General features: G+C 37.2%; 2 protein-coding genes across 4 annotated transcripts; both read right to left on the minus strand.

Annotated features, from left to right (window-relative positions):
• Positions 1 to 316: 316 nt before the first annotated feature.
• On the minus strand, positions 317 to 13909 carry LOC135075653 (putative inorganic phosphate cotransporter). The gene is made up of 11 exons (XM_063970066.1): positions 13762 to 13909; positions 8993 to 9117; positions 6433 to 6612; positions 6089 to 6227; positions 5735 to 5952; positions 5298 to 5447; positions 5024 to 5156; positions 4573 to 4697; positions 4035 to 4154; positions 1490 to 1619; positions 317 to 1155 (listed from the first exon to the last, which is right to left on the minus strand). The coding sequence occupies exons 1-11, from the start codon at positions 13796 to 13798 to the stop codon at positions 1112 to 1114; spliced, it is 1401 nt and encodes a 466-aa protein (XP_063826136.1). The 5' UTR covers positions 13799 to 13909; the 3' UTR covers positions 317 to 1111.
• Positions 13910 to 15533: 1624 nt separating this feature from the next.
• On the minus strand, positions 15534 to 23020 carry LOC135075651 (putative inorganic phosphate cotransporter). Of its 3 annotated transcripts, none has more exons than XM_063970063.1 (11): positions 22794 to 23020; positions 21577 to 21698; positions 20930 to 21109; positions 20028 to 20166; positions 19172 to 19383; positions 18334 to 18483; positions 17902 to 18034; positions 17176 to 17297; positions 16613 to 16732; positions 15872 to 16001; positions 15534 to 15657 (listed from the first exon to the last, which is right to left on the minus strand). In XM_063970063.1, the coding sequence occupies exons 1-11, from the start codon at positions 22867 to 22869 to the stop codon at positions 15620 to 15622; spliced, it is 1422 nt and encodes a 473-aa protein (XP_063826133.1). In that variant the 5' UTR covers positions 22870 to 23020; the 3' UTR covers positions 15534 to 15619. The 3 variants fall into 3 exon arrangements, with proteins under 3 accessions (XP_063826133.1, XP_063826131.1, XP_063826134.1); XM_063970061.1 differs by having other exon boundaries at positions 21577 to 21701; XM_063970064.1 differs by lacking the exon at positions 22794 to 23020 and adding an exon at positions 22597 to 22616 and having other exon boundaries at positions 21577 to 21701.
• Positions 23021 to 23417: the final 397 nt, after the last annotated feature.

Below are 23417 nucleotides of genomic sequence, written 5' to 3' on the forward strand. Positions count from 1 at the left end.
GTCACGCTTGAGTAGAAATTTTTACTCAAAAGTGACGTCACGCGACATTTCAACTCAATATAATACTGTAATTATTCGATTATTGAAAAAAATAAAAAATAAGAGTCTAATAGTTTCTAATTATCTGTCTGACGGACTAAATAGAATTTCGATTTCATTACCCAGTCATCATGCCTATTATGCGTTTATTTCAAAACGTATTCGTTTTGGTGTTCTGATGATAGATATTTGGAAATATTCTAAGCCAATATAATATTGTGATATCGAACATTACTATTTAGGTTTGTGAATGAGTTAATATACAAATAAAACACTATTAAATATTTTAATTTTATTGTTTTGATCACTACATTTTTAATACAACTACACTACACTATTGACTACTAGGTTAACAGCCTTTAAAATATATGCTATATTATCTACTCTATTTACAAATATACTCAACATCAAATAAACCGCACCTTCCGCAACGCGAACTTTAACGATTTTCTTCTGACACAATCATGGTGCCCTAACAATATTGGTGTTATTTGAAAGCCCAATTATATGAAAAACACATTTAATTTCTTAATAAATTATTAGCATATACCTACCATAAATGTGACTTGAAAAAATACCTCATGTTGGGCCCACCTTTGGGATCAATTAGACCAATTTTCATGGTTATAAAACCAAATAATGATTTCACGTGTCCTCTTTAACAGATGGATAGCAATTAAACCCAACTTAACAGTTTTATAGCCATAAAAGTTGGCTCTAGCGTAACTACCTATTTTTTGAAGAAGTGACTCTGGATCCTTCTAAAGACACATTTTTGGGGTAAAAACCTTTCCTTTAATGAAATGAAGGTTAGAACTAGGCGTTTAAATGGTACCAATATTGGTGGGAAGTGGGGATGCATACGTTTAAAAATGCTTGTCGCGGGAGGTGCGATTTATTTGACGTCGAGTGTATATAAGTATAATACTGTAATAATTTATCAAGTAATTAAATAATTAAGAATAAAACCTTTTTAAACAAAGTTTTAAATATTTCTCTGGCAAAAAGTCTTTTAGTATGCTCTCTCCAGAAATAAAGCAGGATACAAGAGCTAATAATATAAATATAACCATCAAACTACTTTTTCTACTTTCTTCTCTGTCGTGATGTCATCATCTGAAAAAAGAAACAGATAAACATTATTAACTTATTTTATTATGAACTTTGATTTTATGCATCGAGGTTCCGTAATTTTATAGATGACCCACGCTGAACTGTCTCACCAAACTCAATGACAGGGGGGCGCTACCATTGTTCAAATATATGGTTTCCAACATGGCAAAAATCAGAACCAGCGATCCGGTATTGACGGTGGCGCCCCGCTGTCAATGTCATGGATAGGACAGTTCAGTATTTTGGAACTATACTCGATTTATGGGATGTAATAGGTAAGATTTTTCGCATATTATAGTGGAATTTTTATTCTCCAATTTCTTCTTATAACCCTTACCAGTATCCTTAGACTCTGGTTCGTTCCACGCCTGTCTCTCACTCGTTCCGAAGATAATGAAGATCAGGTTGCAGACGATGTAGACGGCTGACGACAGGTAGAAAACGATCCTCCATTGGTCTGGGTCAGTCTGAAAAAAGTTTCAAAAATATATCATTAGAAAAATACACCAATACAGTGTGTCTGGAACAGGGCTAGCGATAATTTAAGGCGATGTTACTATGTCAATTTTATCGACAAAAATGCCCCCATATGTGGGTCTACTCCCCTCCTCTTGGAATGGGGGGGGGGGGGGGCTTAACTTTTCAAATTATTTTTATGTGACTCTACACAAACATGTTATTTATTTCTTATGTGCCCGTCAAAAGTGAATTTTTTGACAAAAACTAAAATTAATTAATTTTTTCAAGTGTTTTGGTCATTATTTTTAATTTTTGTGTTTTTTTTTAATAACACATTTATTATTATCATTGGCCCACAAATGCAATTTTTTGTTTATCTGTAAAATCTTAAATTACCTACCTTTACAAATGGCAATGCCAGATTTTGTATGGAAAGTGGCGTCTTTTTTTTTCGCGTGGCCATCGACCAAACTTTGTTTTTTGATTACAAAATAGTGTAATAAACCAAACTTACTATGGCATGTATACCTCTAAACTCAGTCTGAACTGAGTTACGAGCATTAGAAGTTTGATGATTTTCATATTAGATTTGCTTTTTGTGCGCAAGTTTTGTAAGAAATTGCAACAAAATATTGCGCTATTTTTTTATTGCGCTGATTCTGCTCCATACTGATGTCTGGAGCCTTTAATGGATGGTATTGTTTGTTTACACATACAATCTCACTATTTTGTAGCAATTTCTTACAAAACTTTGCGCGCAAAAAGCAAATCTAGTATGAAAATCATCAAACTTCTAATGCTCGTAACTCAGTTCAGACTGAGTTTAGAGGTATACATGTCGTAGTAAGTTTGGTTTATTACACTATTTTGTAATCAAAAAACAAAGTTTGGTCGATGGCCGCGCGAAAAAAAAATGACGCCATTTTCCGGCATTGTCTTTTGTCACATTTAACTCAAATAAATCTTTTTTCGTTCGTTCGTTCGTTTCAGCCGAAAGACGTCCACTGCTGGACAAAGGCCTCCCCCAAAAAAAACCCTCAAATCTTTTTCTATTAATGAAAATATTATTTCGAGAAAAGAAACAAATACAATTTCAAAGGCCTTGTATAAATGTGAAAATGAGTATTAAATGCCGCAGCTCGGGAAGCGCTGAAATAACAACGTTAGAACTTACAACTAATGGAGAAAAGTGTGGGGTTAGCTTTTAAGTTTAAAAGTTACGGTTCTTTTGCAGAGCAAGCGAAGAGCTGCAATTTATCTTACATTTTGTACCGTTAGCTTAAGCTGTAGCTGTAGGTAAAATATAATAAATATTTTGATCAAATGAAGACGAGTGGACTCAGTGGAGACAGACAGACATGATAGACATTATTTTGATCTGAATTTACAGTGATGTGATTAAATTTTCCATTGAGACGGACTAGCAGTCTCTGATACAGTGATTTTCTCATGTTCATAAAATTGTATCTATGTAAATAAAAATGAATTGTTGTTCGTTAGTATGATTAAAACTCGAGAACGGCTGGGCCGATTGAGCTGATTTTGGTTTTAAAATGTTTGTCGTAGTCCAGGGTAGGTCTAAACGGTGAGCAAATAAGGAACAATGGCGATGGCTTATTTATTGCCTTTAAGGCGGAACAGAGTTCGCGAGGACAGCTAGTAAGAAATAATAATTAAAAGTGTTGCAACTAAGTTGTGATAAAAATTGATAAGAATGTACAGAACCATTTTTTCCGGCTTCCACATTTTAAAATGCAAAGTGCACGAACGTGCAAGGATAAGCCTGTGAAATGAAGAGACACGTCGGTACTCGGTATCCCTCTCCCAGAATAGGCAGTTAAGGATAGTTCGAAGTTTCCAACTCCTTCTCAAGTAGACGGATTATACGAAGATTAGGACTTTTATTAGTTCTAAACTGGGACTTTTATACGTGTAGTGGTTTTATCATCGTACTTAAAGTTCCGTGTACACTTTATTTTACAAGCATTTCTTGTGATAGTCTTGGAAATTTTACAAAATGTAAAGAGATGCGATAATTTGTACCTACCTGAATAATTCATATTCACATGAGTTAAACAAATTCAGCTTAGTTGTGTTTAACTGTATGACTTTAAACATTTTAAAGAACGGCTCTACATTTAGTGAATTTTGAAGAAAATTCATAAATTAGCTCTGCAACGTTTGATGTTTGTTACTTATGACAACCAGCAGTCAATCGGTAAAATCTAACTTCTTAGAACAGCTTACGCCCGAACAAACATTGCTATGAGGTCACACAGTGCGCGTGGACGCACAGGGTCACATACGAACTAATCACAGAGCTCTATTCAACGATTCGATTTTTTGCTTCACTTAAGCACGCATAGTTCGTAAATACGGGCGTTAATCTTGATGTGCCATGTTCGCATTATTCGTCTAGTCACCTGATCTGTCAAGATGAGCCCAGCCACCAGCGGCGCTAAGATGGAGACGAAGTTCGCGATACAGTTCGTGATGCCCATCAAGGTCCCGCCGAAGTTGGGCGCCATATCGATGTGGACTAGCTGGAAATAACAAAAAGATTCTGTGAGTGCAAAAGTTTATTCACTGCATGAGAAAAAAATAACTGATTAGTACATCTCGTAAAACTGAATATAACGTTGTCTGACAAAGTCAAAATCAAAAATGATTACTCTTAAAAAGTTTTACGTGTCCAATGTTTGTTCTACCCCCTAGCACCTTGCTACACTCTACAACGTAAATACTTAGTATGAACTGAAAAAAAGCAAAAAACTTTTTTTCCTCCTTTCAGTCATAGATTCAGGGTGGTCCTAGTTAAGGCTCCACATCGCATACAGAACAACAATTATTGTTATCTTCCTTTATACTTTAATGTACCAGAATGAATGTCTGATAAAATAAACAATTTTTTTATAGAATTTCAAATTAACAACAATATTTCAATGAATAATGCAACTGTACCAAGTATCCAGTATATTGTCCAGCGTTGAGGCCGACTACCACGCACAGAATGATGACTGCCGTGGTGGCGTCGCCAGCGGGTGCGTACGTGAGCCCAATCAGAGCTACAGCTGGACCCCAATGACCTGCATTCCAAAGTTTTTTCTACATTAGATAATTTCGTTATAAATTATAAAAAATTCATCGTCATTTTGCTTATACATCCGTACCAGAGCGTCAACGTGATGACACGGCTGCTAGGTGCGCACTTAACTCGACCGTGTTGTGATTTCCGCATCAGATGTCATCACGAAAGGTTCTTTAAAACCTTACCTAATACGTACACCATGCAAGCAATAAAAGTTGGAGGAACCTCTCAGCTAAAAGCCTTGCAACCTTGCAGCAATTGTCATCGTACCTAAAAACGATTGTACAACATCTGACATCCATTGTTAAGAAGTAATCCATTTACCAATAGTATTAGAGATCTTTCTGCAAGCTGTGATGCTGAGCCACTTCTTCTTCTGAATCAAGTCGACCAAGTAACCGAGTGGAAAACTCAACAGATACATAGTAAGGTATGGTAGAGCTGACATGACACCGTTCTGGAAAATAAAAGAAAACGCTTATGTCGAGCTGTCTATTGGAGGGTGGAGCCGTAAGACTTCGTACCTACCAGAAGTTTGACAAAACACTTATGTGATTTATCACATTTTAGGAAAGAGAACATTCGAATAGCTACTTACAGCACCAATGTCAACGCCCATGACTTGCTTCATGTAGGAGGGGATCTCCGTCATGAGAGTCCAGAAGCCCCAATTCTGGCCAGAGTGGGCGACGATGAGGGCGATGAAAGGCACCGACTTGAAGATTGCCTTCCATGGCGTTTTGAGTTTCTATAACAATAATAGATCTCTAGTAAAAGCCTTAATCTAGTACTTAATGGCAAAAACAGATATGCAATCCAAAAAGATTTATGTTATAGCAAGAAATTGAGTAGAGACAGCTACTTCAGGAGTTCCTTTAATCCAATGGTCAAAAGGACCTCGTAAATCGTAATTTAAGGCGATAGAACATCAGTTGATTTCAAGCTAGCACATATTACTCGTACTACTAATGCAAGAGGCCACAGTGTTGATGTGCTATCATTTGTACATTCCTTTATTTAATTTTAAACTCTTACCTTTTGTTCACCAACATGTCCCAAAGAAGTGAGTATGTACATTTTTTCTTCATCGCTAATAACTTTCGAAGTTTGTGGCGTTGATGAACCCAAAAAGACATAGACGGCGGCCCAGACTGCCCCAATGGTGCCGTTGACATAAAATATGGCCGGCCACCCCCAGTAACTGGATATGAAGCCCGAAATCATAAGCTGGACAGCTGTCCCCAATTGTCCTCCTGTAAAAATACAATATTTGACCATGTCAAAATTTTGGCTCATAAGATCGAGCACATCAAAATGAGTCGTTCAAAATATTGGCTTCAAATTGAAATGACGTAGCCGAAAGTAGGTTGTGGTTTACTAATTTATTACCTGAATGAACAAAAGTTCCAAATCGACTTTTTTCCTCCAAAGGAAACCATTTTCCAATGAGGTGGTGCATTGAAGGCACCAGGAATCCTTGCGACAGACCCTGAATAACGCGGCAAGCGCATACCATTTGCCATCCACCCTGAAATCATTAGTGACAGTAAATTCTTCGTTTCAGCCAAATGACGTCCACTGCTGGACAAAGGCAAGGCTTTCCATAAAGACCGGTCCTGCGCTGGCCAGATCCAGGTTCTTCCCGTGACCTTCACCAGATCGTCGGTCGACCTAGTAGTAAACTCCTATATTAATACCTATTTTTCAACCTGCATACCAACTCGGAAACTTACATAAAATGCTCCAATTGGTATCAATAAGGATACAGCGGAGTTGACGACAATGCAGGTCAAGACAAGCACCTTTCCCCCAAATCGGGCTGCCATCTCACCGCCAGGCACTTGCAGGACAGCGTAGCCCCAGAAGAAGGAAGACAGGATGAGACTCTGCGTCTTAGAGCTCCAATCGAAGGACTGGAAAGAGAAAAAAAAACTATGTCAATGAGTTCTATCATGATCATCACACCTTTTTTTCAGTTCCTGGTAAAATGTCTTTCAATAATGCAATTACATTTTTAACAACATTGGTCTTTCAGCATTTTTGCTATATTTTATCTCACAGTTTCGAAATTTAGTTTAATTTTTATACACTTTAAAAATCGCCCCGCAAAATGCGAGCTCACTTAATTTTATATTTTTGACCGACAAAATGGCTTGGAAAATTTCCGTGTCACACTTTCTCACATAAAATAACCCTTTCTTAATACACAAACAATTTTTCCATGGCCGCTGCATATTTTAATCTCAATTTTCACAGCACATCCGCATTCCCTGGATATCCACACAGGAATTCCCTTTATAAGGTTGTGGAATCTGTCATACTCGCAAAGCGTTTGCCAAAGAGGAATCTGGTGGCATATTCACTATGTTTTTAGTGGCATGTTGTTATTTTCGGATATCCTTGGACATTTTAAATGGTGCCTTCAAAAAGTAGAGTACTTACCTGAAAACAAATTCCTTAATCATTCTACGTTTTTTAATATTTTATAACTTGAAAATACATAAGTTACAGTAGGCAAAAAGTAAATGTTCGTCCACATACAATGTTTATATTGTGCGAAATATTACGCGATGGTCAAAACCGTGACCTCTAGTACGCGAATCACCAAGCCGCCAATGTCTCTGAACTAATTATTCATACTTGACCGAGTGGTCAAATCATTTTGTTTTCTATTACATTTATTTTATAAATTTTGTCGCATGCTTTTTTGGATTGTGTTCCGGACTAGTAAATATAATAATAGCTAGTGAAGTCTCCATACCGGCTCCACGCATTCACTGTTCGTGCTCAATCAGCGGGCTGCGGCATGCCGATTGGTTGCGGTGAGATTAACTCGCTCGCGGCGACAACAATTAACACGTCCGATGCCAATACTGTTATGCAATTATAAGTGGACCAAACAACAATATTATTAAGTGCTCTATGGCAGAGGAGGTGCTGAGGAACTTTTTATATTTTTTTCTAGAAACCATAAATAGAGTTAAGACGAAAATATGTTTTTGTATTATTTTTAGTAACCTAGGTAGCACTAAGAACGTTCGCCTTTGTTTGTGACGAACGTGACAAATGAGTGTAACAACAAAAAGTAACATGAATGACGATTAATGACCTGCCTAACTACTTTATAATTCAAAGTTATGACTTTGTTGTTTTCTTCTACAACGAATGCAGGAGATTGTAACGTCATTGTGATAAAAATATTGTTCGGGTTGATAATGACTCTCCAGTGTTCAACAAATACTATCAAGATTAAAATAAAAATTGGACATTTACCTTGTGCGCTTACTTATCCCTATTTAGTTAGAACATTGCAGACTTAAATAAAACAGTGTAGGTGAATTATGAGCCGGAACAAACCTAAATATTTGAAAATAAAATATGACATTAGTCTTCGTAAGGTATTAAGGCCCATGGAGACTGTCACAAAGCTATGTAAGTTTGTTATAACTCAACTCATTTGATGGACGAAAAGGATCAAGTTATCCTACATAATAAAGGACCCTCTCCACGGATGCTCTGTTCCAGTAATTTCCTGATCAATGAATGGCAGGGCTGTCCAGGGGCTGATTAGTTGCGGCCAGCGCTCCATCCCTCGTGGACAGCGATGGATTTATGGCAGCGGCTATGTACGATGAACAAACATCTAATCAAAACAACGTTATGTACCTACGATCGCTTGCTGATGATGCACAAGCTTCAGATTTTTATTAACTGACTACAAAAAGGAGGAGATTCTCAATTCGAGTACCTAATGTTTTTTTTTTGCACTGGAAATGGTGTAAGTTCAAGTGTTTTTATTATTGAGTTTTATTGGGTCGAGAGATATTACATTAATTTGCAACTCCTTCATAGCGAAAACTTGAAAGTAGAAACGACATCGCGACAGTTTATCATCGGCTCTCGAATATCGGTGTTCATACTTTGTCGCTTGAAATAATCGTGTCGATATTTCCGCTGGTCTCAAAGCAAAAAAAGTTAAATGGGGAAAATGAGGTAAAAATGATCATCATCAATAATATACACCCGACACATTTTAACGCTCTTAAGAAACTATGGTTCTATTAACCGTGTTCCAATATTACCTAAAGATGGTGTCATAATAGATAAAGCAAATACGGAAGATCCTATAAATAATGTCCCACTTACCCTTAGACAATTGCACCTGATATTAAGTGCATACAGTCTAGGATGATACTACCTGCCTTGTAAGCGCCTATCTACTCTTGCCTTGAAAAGGCCCGGATTATAGTGTTCAGCAAAGAAACAACACTGAACCCAACCAGCAAGCCTTACATTTTCAAGGTCGGAGTCGGTCATGGAGACGATGGCCATGCTCATGTTGACGCGCATCCCGTAGGCGATCAGCATGGCCAGGAACAGCAGCAAGGCTTGGGCATGGCGAACTCCGAGGCAAGCACCTGGAACCGAAAGCATAAAGATGTGGGATTTTTTTGCGTATCACCAATTTGTTTTGATGATATTTCAACAAGATGGTGTTACCATCCAACCAGCACGCGACACATTCAATTTATTGGAGGAAACATTCGATGAGCGCATAATTTCACGTGATGGATCTTTGAATTTGCCTCCACAATCGGGTGATCTAACACCTATGGATTATTTTCTCTGGGGATATGACTGTGAAGTCCACTACTGCGCAGATAAACTACGGAATTCAATGCCAACATTCATCGCGTTATTGCCGATGTATGGCCCCAGTTGCCCGAAAAAGAAATTGAAAATTAAACATCTCGATTACGCTACATTTGAGCCAACCGTGTACCTAACCCTTGGGCCCGAAATCATTTTGAAGCATAAATGCCATAAGAACATCTTTTAAACAAGACCAAACTAGGTATATGAATAAAATATATTTTTACATATTTTATTTCATTTTGAAGTTGTATATCTCTAAAAAAACACCCTATATTAAGCAATTGAAAAAGTATTATAGCCAAATGGCGAGACATTTAGGTATTACATTGATGTTGATAACGATGACAGACTTATCAGTTGCATAATTTTTGTTTACGAGATCGACTGAGATTTCAAAATGCGATATAATCCAGGGTTATCTCTAATTTCCAAATATTGATCAGATCTGAACACGAGAGCTTGTCATGTGATAGATACATCAAATCGTAGACTGTGAGCATGTTACAATAATGCTTTTTATGATGATCAAGGAGGTACTGATAACAGGACAACAAGGTAAATACTGTGACTTCTTACACCTTACCTTTTGCAACAAAGGTAATAAATAATAAATAAATAAAACATTTATTCGCTGCAATTTTAGGGTTACAAATTAGGTGTGGACTTCCTCTATTAAGTACATAAGCACCTGTGTCAGAGGTAGCCGCTCTTCCATAGCATAGCATTGTAAAAAACCTTGGTAGGGTGCAGTAAACATTTCAAACCAAAAGAAAAACAAAAATGAAAGTTAAAGTTAAACATCGAGACTATGTAAAACTTGAATAATTAAATTAAGTACATGTTCGATTAAAAGTACAATTTAAATTAGTGAGCCAAACAAAGTAACAGTAAGTAGGTATGTGGTGTGTGTGTGTGAATATGTGTGAGTGTGGTGTGTGTGTGTGTGTGTGTATGTGTGTGTTTGTCTGAAAATAATGAATTATTATTAAAAGGTGACGCGAGGTGGGAAATTATTGTCCCCTTTCTTTTTGCTAATGACATGACCTTGAGATGTTTATTTTTTTGATAATTTTGTTTTGTAAGTACTCTTCTGATCGCGACAGTTAAGATTATTTTAAGAGTAGTGTCAAATTTAATGATAGGTGTTTGAGATCACTAAAACTTATCAGTGAAAAAAATCCCCAATCAAGAAATGATATTCTGATCAAAAGTAAACAATGTCTGTACCTTTTAAGTATGATCTTAATGTAAGTTCCATATTTAATATTCTTATAGCTTATACCTTACTCTTGGGCAGTTGGATTATTGCGTTTTCACGCCTCTGAAATAATTTGGATGAATTCGACTATAGAAAATAATTAATTATTATTTTAGTTATACGTAGCAATAAGAAAACATTTTTTTACTATTTGGGTGACTTAAGAGCGTTTACGGTGTTTGGCCCAAAAACAGTACTTTTACAACCCGTTACAATCATTAACACTATTACATTTTATAAATATGAAAGGCATACATAATTAGGCAATTTCGTCGTCTAAATAGTTAGCTGAGAAAATATTTCGATTAGTATAGTATTTATTTATTTATTTATTTTATAGTGTTTAAGACTTCTATCAAGATAGTCTACAGATTCCTCAATTTCCACTTTAGCATTGAGTAGCTTCAAATTTTATGAAAATACTGTAAAAACGAACAAACAAACATTTATATCCGATTGCAAAGATCCTTGGGAAAATAGTTAGTTCAGATTTTTTTTTTGATTTAGACATTTTACAATAAGAAATTACAAATTCAAACAACGTGAAATACCCAGAAAATAAAGTGAATTTTACACCAATATTCTTCTTTCATCATCATCATAATTTCAGCCACAGGACTTCCACTGCTGAATATAGGCCTCCCCCAATGACTTCCACATCGCACGGTTGGTAGCGGCCTGCATCCTGCGCCTTCCTGCTACCTTTATCAGGTCGTCGGTCCATCTTGTGGGTGGACGTCCCACGCTGCGTTTTCCGGTACGTGGCCTCCATTCCAGAACCTTGCTGCCCCATCGGCCGTCAGTTCTGCGTACTATGTGCCCTGCCCACTGCCACTTCAACTTGCTGATCCGTCGGGCTATGTCAGCGAATTTAGTTCGTTTACGGATCTCCTCATTTCTGATTCGATCTCATAGCACGCTGTGCAACTTTGAGCTTCTGTATAAGGCCTATAGTGAGGGGCCACGTTTCCGAGCCATAAGTCATCACAGGTAACACACATTGGTTGTAGACTTTCGTCTTCAGGCACTGGGGTATTTTGGACGAAAAGATGTTGCGTAGTTTCCCGAACGCTGCCCAGCCGCATGCTGCCATGACCACGATATCGTCGGCAAACCGAAGGTGAGTGATGTACTCGCCATTAACGTTTATGTCGTATCCTTTCCATTCCAGGAGTTTGAAAGCGTCTTCCAATGCCGCGGTGAAGAGTTTCGGAGATGTAACATCTCCCTGTCTTACGCCTCGCTGTAGAGGAATCGCCCTCGTGCTTTGCTCCTGTACTCGGACCGACATGGTGGCGTTTTTGTACAAGCACTTTAGTACCTCTATGTACCGATAGTCGATACGGCACCGCTGGAGAGACTGCAGCACTGCCCACGTCTCAATCGAATCAAAGGCCTTCTCATAGACCACGAATGCCAACCATAGTGGCAAGTTATACTCCTCAGTCTTCTGTATAACCTGCCGCAGCGTATGGATGTGGTCTATGGTACTATAACCTTTCCGAAAACCGGCTTGTTCGGGAGGCTGGAAGTCATCGAACCTACGTGCGAGACGATTCGTGATGACTCTTGAAAACAGCTTGTAAACATGGCTCAGAAGCGAGATGGGTCTGTAATTCTTCAGTAAGGTGTTATCTCCTTTCTTGAAGAAAAGCACCACCACGCCTCTGTTCCATGCCTCTGGCGTTATTCCCTCGAGTACAACGGAGTTAAAAAGCCTCTGGAGGACCTTCAGTATCGGTGTACCACCCGCGTTCAGAAGCTCCGAGGTTATTCCGTCATCACCCGGTGCCTTGTTGTTCTTAAGTTGTTTGAGAGCCATCCTAATCTCGTATAGGCCGATATTCTTCTTTAACTCAACAGAAAAATAACTTAATATAATAAAAAACATCTTATTTATAATATTTACTTTGAAATTACAGTATAATTTGTAGTTATTATTTTTCTATAAACATTTGAAAACTATTAAAACGCCGCGCGTGAATCATTTCCAATGATGCCCCTTGATACGCCGCTAGACGTAAACGCTCTTAAAACACACGGAAATTAATTATTACATTTGTAATAACTTAATTATTATCTAAACATTAATGTTAGCTTTAATACCTAGGGTTTATAAGCTGAAGTGTGTCACAATAAGTGTACCTTACGTAGGTACAGGTAATCCGTTGAGGTGATGACTATCTGCTATGTACCTACCTATTACTCGTTCGGGAAAAACAGATACGGTTATTTACAAATAACTGGTTTTAAAGGAAAAAACACCGACTTTGCGCATCGTTGTGTAATGAATAACTCATGAACGGGATACATTTTCTTGGAATTTAACAAATTGATGTTTTTTTAATGGCACTTTATTCTGACTATTTATCTTAGCTTCAATGCCTTACGATGCAGTTATGTCCCAAATACAACTTTGTAAAACAACGTTGTATTTGGGTGTATACAGGGTGATTTTGTAAACAGTATCCAATTTTTTTAATAAGCTCCATAGAACAATTTATCAATACTACTTTATCTTAATTATTTTTAATCGTGGTATCTTTCTAAAAAAAATATTGAAAATCTAATTCGCGGGTGCCCATTGCTGTGCCAATTTTAACCGACTTCAAAAGAAATAACCTCCTCCAGGTTATAAAATATCTTCAACTGTATGTATTTTTTTCTATGTAACGTCAATTGAGGACCGATTTTCAAAAATCTTTTTTTGTTCGATAGGGTACACTTCTGAGTAGTTCCCATTGCCACCAAATCAGGATCTGATGATGGGATCCAAGGGAAATTGAGGGCAAACCTCAAATTTTATAAGCACGTATTACGTTTTTCATTTTATAAAAAAGTTAAGGTAAGGCACCGACTCCAAGAATATCAATCATGGTCAAACATTTGTCCTAATAAATAAATAATGTAATTATTTTCTACTTTTTAGTGCAGGTTTTTTGGAGTCGGTTTTAATTTTTTTTATTGCAAATTCACCCAGTATAATAAATGCATAATATCTCTTCTCACAAAACAAACAATTCGACGTCTTTCTAAACAAGGTGTAGAGTTTTCATGAATTTGTCACCTAAGATTGATGAAACCAATAAATACTATTTCATTCGAATAAAATATGCAGAATACGTTGTAATTATTACATTTTACTTACTTGGCTTGCTAACGGTGCTTTCCTCTTCACTTTTCATATTTCACAAACGTTTGACAGTCAATTAAACAACTTATTTTTATCAACAGTTTTTATTTCTTCTTATAACAAAAACGTTAGTTTTGTTATAACCGCAACGACTGCTGGCGGAGTACTACGTCTCTGTTATCTGTAGTTTTTACTATTGAAGGTTTTGATTAGCCACGGTGACCATAAATTTGATTAAATCCAAGACTTTCAATATTTCAATTCTCCTTACTGAGAAGTCTCATAATCCCATATTAATATGAAATATTAATTATCCCATATTAATATTTTTCACAGTTCAGAGCCTCTTGTTCGTTTCAGCCAAATGACGTCCACTGCTGGACAAAGGCCTCCCCCAAGGCTTTCCATAATGACCGGTCCTGCCCTACCCGTATCCAGTTTTTCAGAGCCTCTCATTTTTATAAAATAAATAATTTTTCGATGTATGTAACGTATTTATACGTATAAATAGGTAGTAAGACTTCCGCTATTTTTTTTAGTGTAATGTAGAGTTGTCTGAAGAAGTACTTCCAAAGGTTTCATAAAACAAACGCCTTATTATTGTTATATTCCTTCAGAGCCTTTGTTTAGTAGTAAACTAATCAGTTGTCACGTCTCACGAACTCCGGAACGATTAGTCACCCTACAACCAAGTATTGTGAACGTCACGGTCGTGCGTCTTCAGTGAAGAAATTATTCTTATTCTGCGTTGTTCATTTGTTTTACATCAACAATTCCTGCAGGTGTGTTTGAACCTTTACAATTTGGTAGTTGACCTTATCAATGAACGCCGTATTCACAAACGATGCTTGCTTAAGTGAAGCAGCAAATCGAACGCACAGCATTGAATAGAGCTCTGTGTTTGGTTCGTGTGTGTCACTCCGCCATTCAAGTGTTGTCTTTAAATAGGTTTTTGGGACCATGTGCATCCGCACTGTGAGACCTCATAGTAATATTTGGGAATACGGGTGTAATTCCTGTCAAACCCACCGTAGGTTAGCTATAGAAACAGGTAAAATAGGGAAGTTAGATAGAATGAAATTTATCAAAGCTAAATCCGTTTCATATTTCATTATTATACTCGTACACAGTGAATATGTTTTATATCATTTTGCTAACGAGTTCCTGTAATGCTTCAAAACAAAATTAGGTATGTCTTCTAAACATTAGTTGAGACAACACAATGGCACATTAACTGTTCGTCAATAAGGTGACAATGTAAATGAAACAAGGAATGCAGCAAATGTACGTATTTATTTCAAGAATGCTGCTAAGTGACCTTACGTTTTACTCGTAGTTTTTATTGCATTCCTATTACATCACAGATTATTTCTGGTACACTGCGATTGTTACGGTTAGTATGTTTACATACTCGCATAATGAAACACAGATTTATAAAAATAATTTATTATTTTGTTATCCTAAATAAATACACTTATTATTATGACTTGGTCCACAGAAAGTAAGTTCATCATCATCATCATCATTTCAGCCACAGGACGTCCACTGCTGAACATAGGCCTCCCCCAATGACTTCCACATCGCACGGTTGGTAGCGGCCTGCATCCAGCGCCTTCCCGCTACCTTTATCAGGTCGTCGGTCCACCTTGTGGGATCAGCAAGCTGAAGTGGCAGTGGGCAGGGCACATAGTACGTAGAACTGACGGCCGATGGGGCAGCAAGGTTCTGAAATGGAGGCCACGTACCGGAAAACGCAGCGTGGGACGTCCACCCACAAGGTGGAAAGTAAGTTACTAATCATAAATTATTATGTTTGTTCTTAAACTTTATAAAAAAAAATCTACTTCAGAGCAACCATGTCCACGTCGTAATGTCAACTTTTAATTTTCTCATTTTTCACAGCTCTATATCCTGAAATACAAAAAAATGATGTCAGACGACCGAAAGTCATTTTTTATGAAAATAAAATTTTCTTTTTTATAATTAACTAATACATTAAACTATATTTACATTGAAGTAAAAAACTCAAAACTCTCTCTTCTCGTCTCTTTTGAGACGTCAGACGACCGCGAAACTTCACTGAGTTAAGCGCTACCCGAAAGCACTTTATGGAAAATTTCCTCACCCAACAATTCTTCATCGGGATCGTTCCACCGCTGCCGCTCGCTGGTGCCGTAAATGATGAAGATGGTGTTGGTGACGAAGTACACTACAGCTGATAGGCAGAACACCACTCGCCACTCATTTTGATCAGTCTGAAATAATGGTTTGCCCAACTTTATGTGTATATTTAACTGTGGAAACTTAATTGGTTTATGTGTTGTCTTACTGCACCTAAGTTAAATTATATTGTAACTGTATGTTTCCCAAAAATAAATAAATAAAATCTTTGTAGAAGTAGAATTAGTGAAGTTAAAGTGGATTTCTAGAGTATCTACTTTAGTTTCGAATTGGTTGTTGATTAGATTGTTTAATTGAAAAGTATAAGAATAACCATAGTAAGAAACGCAGTTTAGAGAGTAATGAACAGACATTCGTTCAATATTAATTCCAAGGAAATACTAGTCTTTTTTAACTGAGAAGAGTCCTGTGAAGTTTCGGTTTGATAGTTTAGAGATGACCCAACGTACTCATCGTTGATTATTTTTTATTTTCCTTTTATGTCTTCGTATTCTCGGCATCGTAAATATTTTGTTATTTTATCCATTCAAGATAATCGCGGCAACGTAGAAAAAAGGGAACCTCCTCCTTTTTATTTAAAAATATAGTTAAAGAAATATTCAGAACAACAAACTATTTATTTTTCAATCTAAGTATTTCATATAATGTGCAAAACTAAGCAGATTTTACATTTTATAGTACTCACATCGTCCTTCAGAATGGCTCCAGCGACCAGCGGTGCTACGATAGAGATGATGTTAGCCAGGAAGTTCGTGATTCCCATCATGGCGCCTGCAAAGTTGGGGGCCATGTCGATGTGGACCAACTGTAAAGGGAAATAATAAATAGACTATACCGTTGCGGGTCCAATGACAGTTTAACTTTCCCCCGAGACAAACTTGACCTTCATTGGTTGGGTTTTTATGGCGGTCAAGCTGCAGATCCTGGCTACACAGGAGTTGCAGTGGTGGGAACGAGAGGTGGGAATAGTCCCGAGACTATACCTGTGTTTCTATTTGAATTTCCGATACTTAGTCTTTAAACACGTGTTCTTTATTAAGTTTAACTAATAGAGAATGCCACAAGGCGTTAAGTTTGCCTTTTGTACCGCATTTTTTGTGCAATAAAGATTTTAAATAAATAAATTCTGTCTGTCGGTAAAGAAACACACAAAGAGGGGCCGCGTTCGTCACCTCTCTTGACGCGGGCGTTTTTAAAATGCAATTTTTCGGAATTTTCCCAAGCCTATTAAAACTTAAGGTTAGTTACCAGGAACCCCGTGAGATGGCCAACGTTGAGAGCCACAGCTATGGTGAATAGCGTGGCTGCGGCTGTGATGCTGGGAGGCACATAGCAAAGGACTATGAGAGCTGTCGCTGCACCGTAGTACCCTGAAAATAAAGTTAAACTTTTTACAATAGTAGGTAATGTGTCTGTTTATACTTGATAAAGAGTATTTTCATCTTTCAGACAATAATGTAACATCTAATAACTATCTTGGACACAAAAGTGGTTTACGCCCATATTCACAAACATTACTATGAGGTCTCTCAGTGCACGTGGACGCACAGGGTGACACATGTACCAATCATAGAGCTCCATTCAACGCTGTGCGTTCTATTTGCAGATTCACATAAGCAAGCATCGTGTGTGAATGTCGAAAAAAGGGTTTGCAGACCGTCCCTCGCATTTCGTCTCAAATTCAAAAAAATTGACATTAATTTTGTTCCTTTCAAACTCACGGTCTTATTATTATTGGTTTTTTGGGCCTTTTTTTGCGCCAGCTCGACCAGGTTTGATCTATTGTCTTGTCTTTAGACTTCACTACTTAGTCCCGTTGAGTCTTTAAATTTCTCTCATGCACGCGAAAACTCACGGTCACACTTTAATAGAAGAATGTTCATTAACTTTTAATGGAAGCATATTATTAGTTAATGGAAAAATCATAATGAGTTTATTAATTAATGCATTAATTTCTATTTTAATAATACTTACCAATAGAATTAGATACCTTTCTTGCTGCACTAAGGCTCAACCAGTTATTCCTGATCGAGTAGTCTACCATCACCCCGAAGGGAAAACTGAGGAGATACATCGCTAGATACGGCAATGCCGATAACATCCCGTTCTGTAAGGAAACACCTAAAAATATCATTTTCATACAGAATTATACAAAATTATTATCAAAAGATACCTCTTTATTTTCAAAAAGGTTTCATTAAGGTCATAGCACACTGATCAACCTAGAAACGGATCAACAGGGTGTCGCCTTTACGTTACGGCGAGGCGTTTACGTTACGGCGCGGATAAGTGTGCGTCGCACGGAGTTTCATATAAAAAATATAGACCGCCTCGAGATGATAAGTTTACGATCCGATTCCGGGTCGATAAGTGTGATTCTTTCTTTACTCTTGTTAAAAAACTTACGGATTTTATATCGACGCCCAAAACTTTCTTCATATAGGATGGCATTTCAGTCATAAGGGTCCAGAATCCCCAGTTATACCCACAATGGACCACAATCAACGCCACAAAAGGAACCGATCGTAGCAACGACGTCCAGGGAGTGTCGTATTTCTGTAAATAATAATAACAAATGAAAAAAGATATGAGCATATTGGTTTGATTTAGTATTTCTTTCAAACGTGTTATCGATAAAGTACGAGTATGTATCCATTTATTTATCGGTCAACAAATAGTTTTTCATGAAAACTAAAATATTTCTTTTAAGATTACATTTTGTTACAAGTGGCTGGGGTCTCCTGTTTTTACAAGTTGGAAACCACCGGAACAACGGATTTTGATGAAACTCCATAGTAGCACGATATCAGAATATAGGCTACTAATACTTATCAGTAACTGTTACATGTGGGCTAAGCCGCGATTATTTGATGCGTTGTTTTATATAATCGGGGATTTACTGATAATGAAGTATAAAAGAAAGATTACTTTCATATTTTTCAGCTAAAAAATCTACATATTTTCGGCTAACACCCAAGCCAACAGTTAATTCTTAATATTTTGCAAGATTTTTCCTAAAAATGTACGTACAAAAAACTTAAACGGACGTTAAACACGTGTTAAAATTACATTTACGTACTAAATATTAACACTTTTAAAACAAGTGTTCATCGTCCATTTAACTGTAATCGCCATCAGGATTGTAGGTTTAAGCTATGGCTCAACTTGGAACAAGATGAATTTTATCTAGAAAAAATATTTCACTTCTCTAACTTTTTAAGATATAAAATAAACAATTCATTACCTTATCCGACACTCCCAGAGACCTCACGATGTACTCTCTCTCCTCCTCACTGATGACCTTCGAGTCTTGCGGCGATGATGACCCCAAGCAGACGTAGAACCCTGTCCACACCACTCCGAGGACGCCGACACTGTGGAAGATCATAGGCCAGCCCCAGTACTCCGCTATGAAGCCGGAAAACATCAGCTGGAGAGCTGTTCCTAGTGATGAACCTGAAAAAGGATAATTAGAGAGTGGATTTGAATCGCTATTGTTTTTAAAAACCTTGAAAATATTGCTTTGCCTCAGGTGAAAGTAAACCCGCGATCTTGCCTTTGATAATATTTTTCAACCAGAATTATTGTAGGTGAAACATTGTAATAATCATGAAACTGACGTCACATAAATCAATTAGAATGCTACGTAGAAATTAGGCAAAAATCCTAATAAATATTCATGATATTGCTAATCTTATATTGCAACAGTCCCATTATTTGACAGCAATGCTATGAATAATTTTGAGGTCACTAGTCCGTCTCTGTCTCAGTCTTTATTAAAACTTATTTGCACTTTCATCAAGGTATATAAAAGGCGAACTTAATGCCATATGGCATTCTCATCCAACGGGACTATTCCCTCTCGTTTCCACCGCTGCAACTCTTGTGTAGCCAGTATCTACAACTTGACCGCCAATAAAAAACCCAACCAGTGAAGGTCAAGTTTATCCCGGGGAAAAGTTAAACTGTGATTAGACCAGCAACGAAATCAATCGGAAGAACAAGAGGAGTTTGAAATTAAGGTTCGACTTTCCAGTACAAAGTAACCTTTAAGAAAATAACTTCTTAGCCAGTCAAACTTTGGGCTAAGCAGAACTTACCCGCATAAGCAAAAGTTCCCAGTCTACTCTTCTCCGCAACAGGCACCCACTTCCCTAACATGTTGTGGACTGATGGGAAGACGACCCCCTGGGTGAGGCCCTGAAGGACTCTGCAGGCGCAGAGTAGTTTCCAGCTGCCCTGAAAATGTTATAAAATGTTTATATTTAAATAATATTTAGTATCATTGGTCCGATTTTAATTATTTTTGTGATCAATGTGATCAATGAGGAGGACCTACCGAATTGTTTTTTCAGTTTTATTGTCTTCAGCATTTTTTAAAATGTTTATTTTCAATCTATACTTATAATAAATCTGTAGAGAGGTCAATTCTGTACATGAAATATATTTTCAAAATAACTATCAGGGAGTGATTAGTGATCGATACTGATGCCAAAAATGCAATCAGTAATTTTTTTGTCTGTCTGTCTGTCTGTATGTTCCTTATAGAAACAAAAACTACTCGACGGATTTTAACGAAACTTGGTACAATTATTCTTCATACTCCTGGGCAGGTTATAGTATACTTAGGAATTCCCACGGGAACGGGAGTTAGCGGGAAAAAACATTTGTATGGAAAAATCTAAACCGCGTAAGATAGATGAAGGGGGTAAAACGGGATCCACACGTACGAAGTCGCGGGCGGCCGCTAGTAATTTATAAAAAAATAAATCGCGTGTCCGCGAGGCAAAGAGGCGAGGATGCTGGCTGCATTTCCTCGATGAATGGCAATGCTAAGCCTGCAAGGAATGAGCCAGCATTAATATTTTACGATTTTTTTCTAATTTGGGGGAAATTTATTTATTTATTTAATAGGACAACCAACAAGACATACACTAGAAAACAATCAATATTTATTTAGAAATGGTCTGAAATAGTAATTAGTTTACATAATAATACTTACGTGTAAAGCACAGTACGGTATTATCAGCACCAGAAGCGAGTTGATTCCTACAGCAGCTGCCAGCAGCGACTTCCCGCCTATTCTGTTGGCCATCACCCCAGCTGGCACCTGCAGCACGATGTAGCCCCAGAAGAACGAGGACAGGATGATACTTTGGGTTTGAGTGCTCCAGTTGAAGGCCTGTAATTTTTGGACACACTTGTTTATAGGTTTTGTACTATTTATATGTAAAACAAAAGAGTTTAATGGGAATTAACTGTATTATATTCTTGTATCATAGTATCCGTTGGTTTGTAATCAATTGTTCAAATATTACTTACATGAAAATTGCACTTGTATTGTACAAGCAAATAAAAAAAATGATCCTAGAATCATACCTAGCAATAGTATGGATTTCAACGAGGTCTAAACTCAATTTATTGCTATTTCATTCATACGTTATACCTATTAGGTTCTTCAAAATAATATTGAACAGTTGAGACCCCATCAGACACAGCAAAAAATAGAGGATACGAGGAGGCAGAAACTCCACTTCACTTACTTTATTATACTCTCTTTGAAATTATTCTTGAATAGTATAGTAAAACTCTTCATTAAGTATCTATTTGACAATAGTAGGTAATTAACTGGCCAAACGGTTTACTTACATGTTTGCTATGAGGATCCGTCATGGCTACAATAGCCATACTCATGTTGACTCTCATGGCGTAAGCCAGCAACAAGCCGAAGAAGATCAGAAGCACCTGCAAATGACGGACGCCGAGAGCTGCTACTGTAAAGAAGGAAACAAAATGATTTTCAAAAACCAAAAATCAGATTTTGTTAGGCCTACCCTTCCTCATCAGCCAGAGAGTTTTGACGGGTAGCTGCCAAAACCACTTTGACCCAAACTCCATGATGCACAAACGTTCTTACCAATGTTAGTATGCGCTGACAAACTTTCAGATTTTATAAAATAACTTAGGTCTGGCGTTCACTAGCTCTTAGTCTACTAGTAATGTTGAGAGAAGATGAATGAAGTGAATGCTAAAGGGTGGGTAGACAACAGATTCGTTTAACCAAAAAACTCCCACTGCTTGAAAAAGGCCTAGTTTTTACCTACCCCAAGGACATCCACAATGATTTATCCACATCCAGGCGCTTGCAAAGATAAAAAAAGAAACACAATGGTTAAAATAGATCGATGTTTACTTGTTTACTACTCGTATAGTGAGCTCATGAAAATAATTCAATGGGGAAACCTTTACACAATATTTATGAATAGGGAAACCTCCAACTCCAAATAAGCGTTCTAAAAATATATTTCTAGGGTATTATAAAGGTCAATTTTGATTAGCTCTGTCGAAATTCTACTGAACCTCCTGGGGTTCGAACGGTCGAATAAAATTAATTGCTAATTTATTTCGTCAGTATTTTCTGAATCCAATTAGGTTATTAAATTTGTTCGATTTTTCATCGGATTATTTTCTCTCAGTGATGTAGGCTAATAAGCAAAATCTATTCAAATCGACTCAATGCCAGTTCTCAGTAGAGTCAATTGATAAAAAGTATTCAATTGTAAATACTTTTACTATCATAAGTATTCGTCTCACTCTCAGTAGTTTCATTTGCGATATTTATTTACGTAAATATACACTGCAGACAAGAAATAGTTCTCATCATATTACATTAATATTATTTTGTCACAGTGCATTTTCCTTTTAGCAACACAACATCCAGCCGGTGTCTCTACAACTATTTTCCTTAACGCGACAACAAATAGATTGATCAACATTTGAATTTATCGAAACCCATTTAGTCGCTCTAACAGGTAGCGTATCAAGACTAAGGTTATGACGTCATAGATAAGCAAAGATAAACTCACGTGCAGCTCTCGCCCGCCATCCACAGCATTGGTGTACCGCGGTCCTCGTCACTCGCGTCGTCAGCTTCCACAACATTTCTGACAGCTGGCCAGTTGATTACAAACATCACTATTGTGCGGCCATCGCTGGCGGTCTGGCGAGGTCGCGCCGTGACAGAGTTCCGTAGGCGAGAAAAAAGTACAGTTGGAAGAGTGGGATTGATTGAATTATAATGATATTTATGTCATTAGCCAATCGATAGAGGCACAAATGGTAGATTAGTCAATTGTGATATTGCTGTATTTTAATAATGTTAAATGAGTAGGAAGGTAACACCTGCCTGGCGTTTAATTATAATCATAATCATTTATTTGCAATTAAAGATGGTAGGTATACAAAGATGTTAGGTACAAACAGACGACAACATCGAATTCATAATGTTTTTTTTTGCATTTTTTGGAAAGGATTATGTTCGGCAATGGACTGTGATGTCATTGTTACTAGCTGAGAATTTTAATGGTATTTTAACTTATTTGATGCCAACTGTTAAAACTCATTAAAACTCATTTATTTCTGTAAATAGGCTTAAAAAAAGCACTTTTACACGTCCCAGTATTAACCCTACCACTGCTTCAGGACAATAA

Source organism: Ostrinia nubilalis, chromosome 10 (assembly GCF_963855985.1).
Source record: "Ostrinia nubilalis chromosome 10, ilOstNubi1.1, whole genome shotgun sequence".
NCBI lineage: Eukaryota > Metazoa > Arthropoda > Insecta > Lepidoptera > Crambidae > Ostrinia > Ostrinia nubilalis.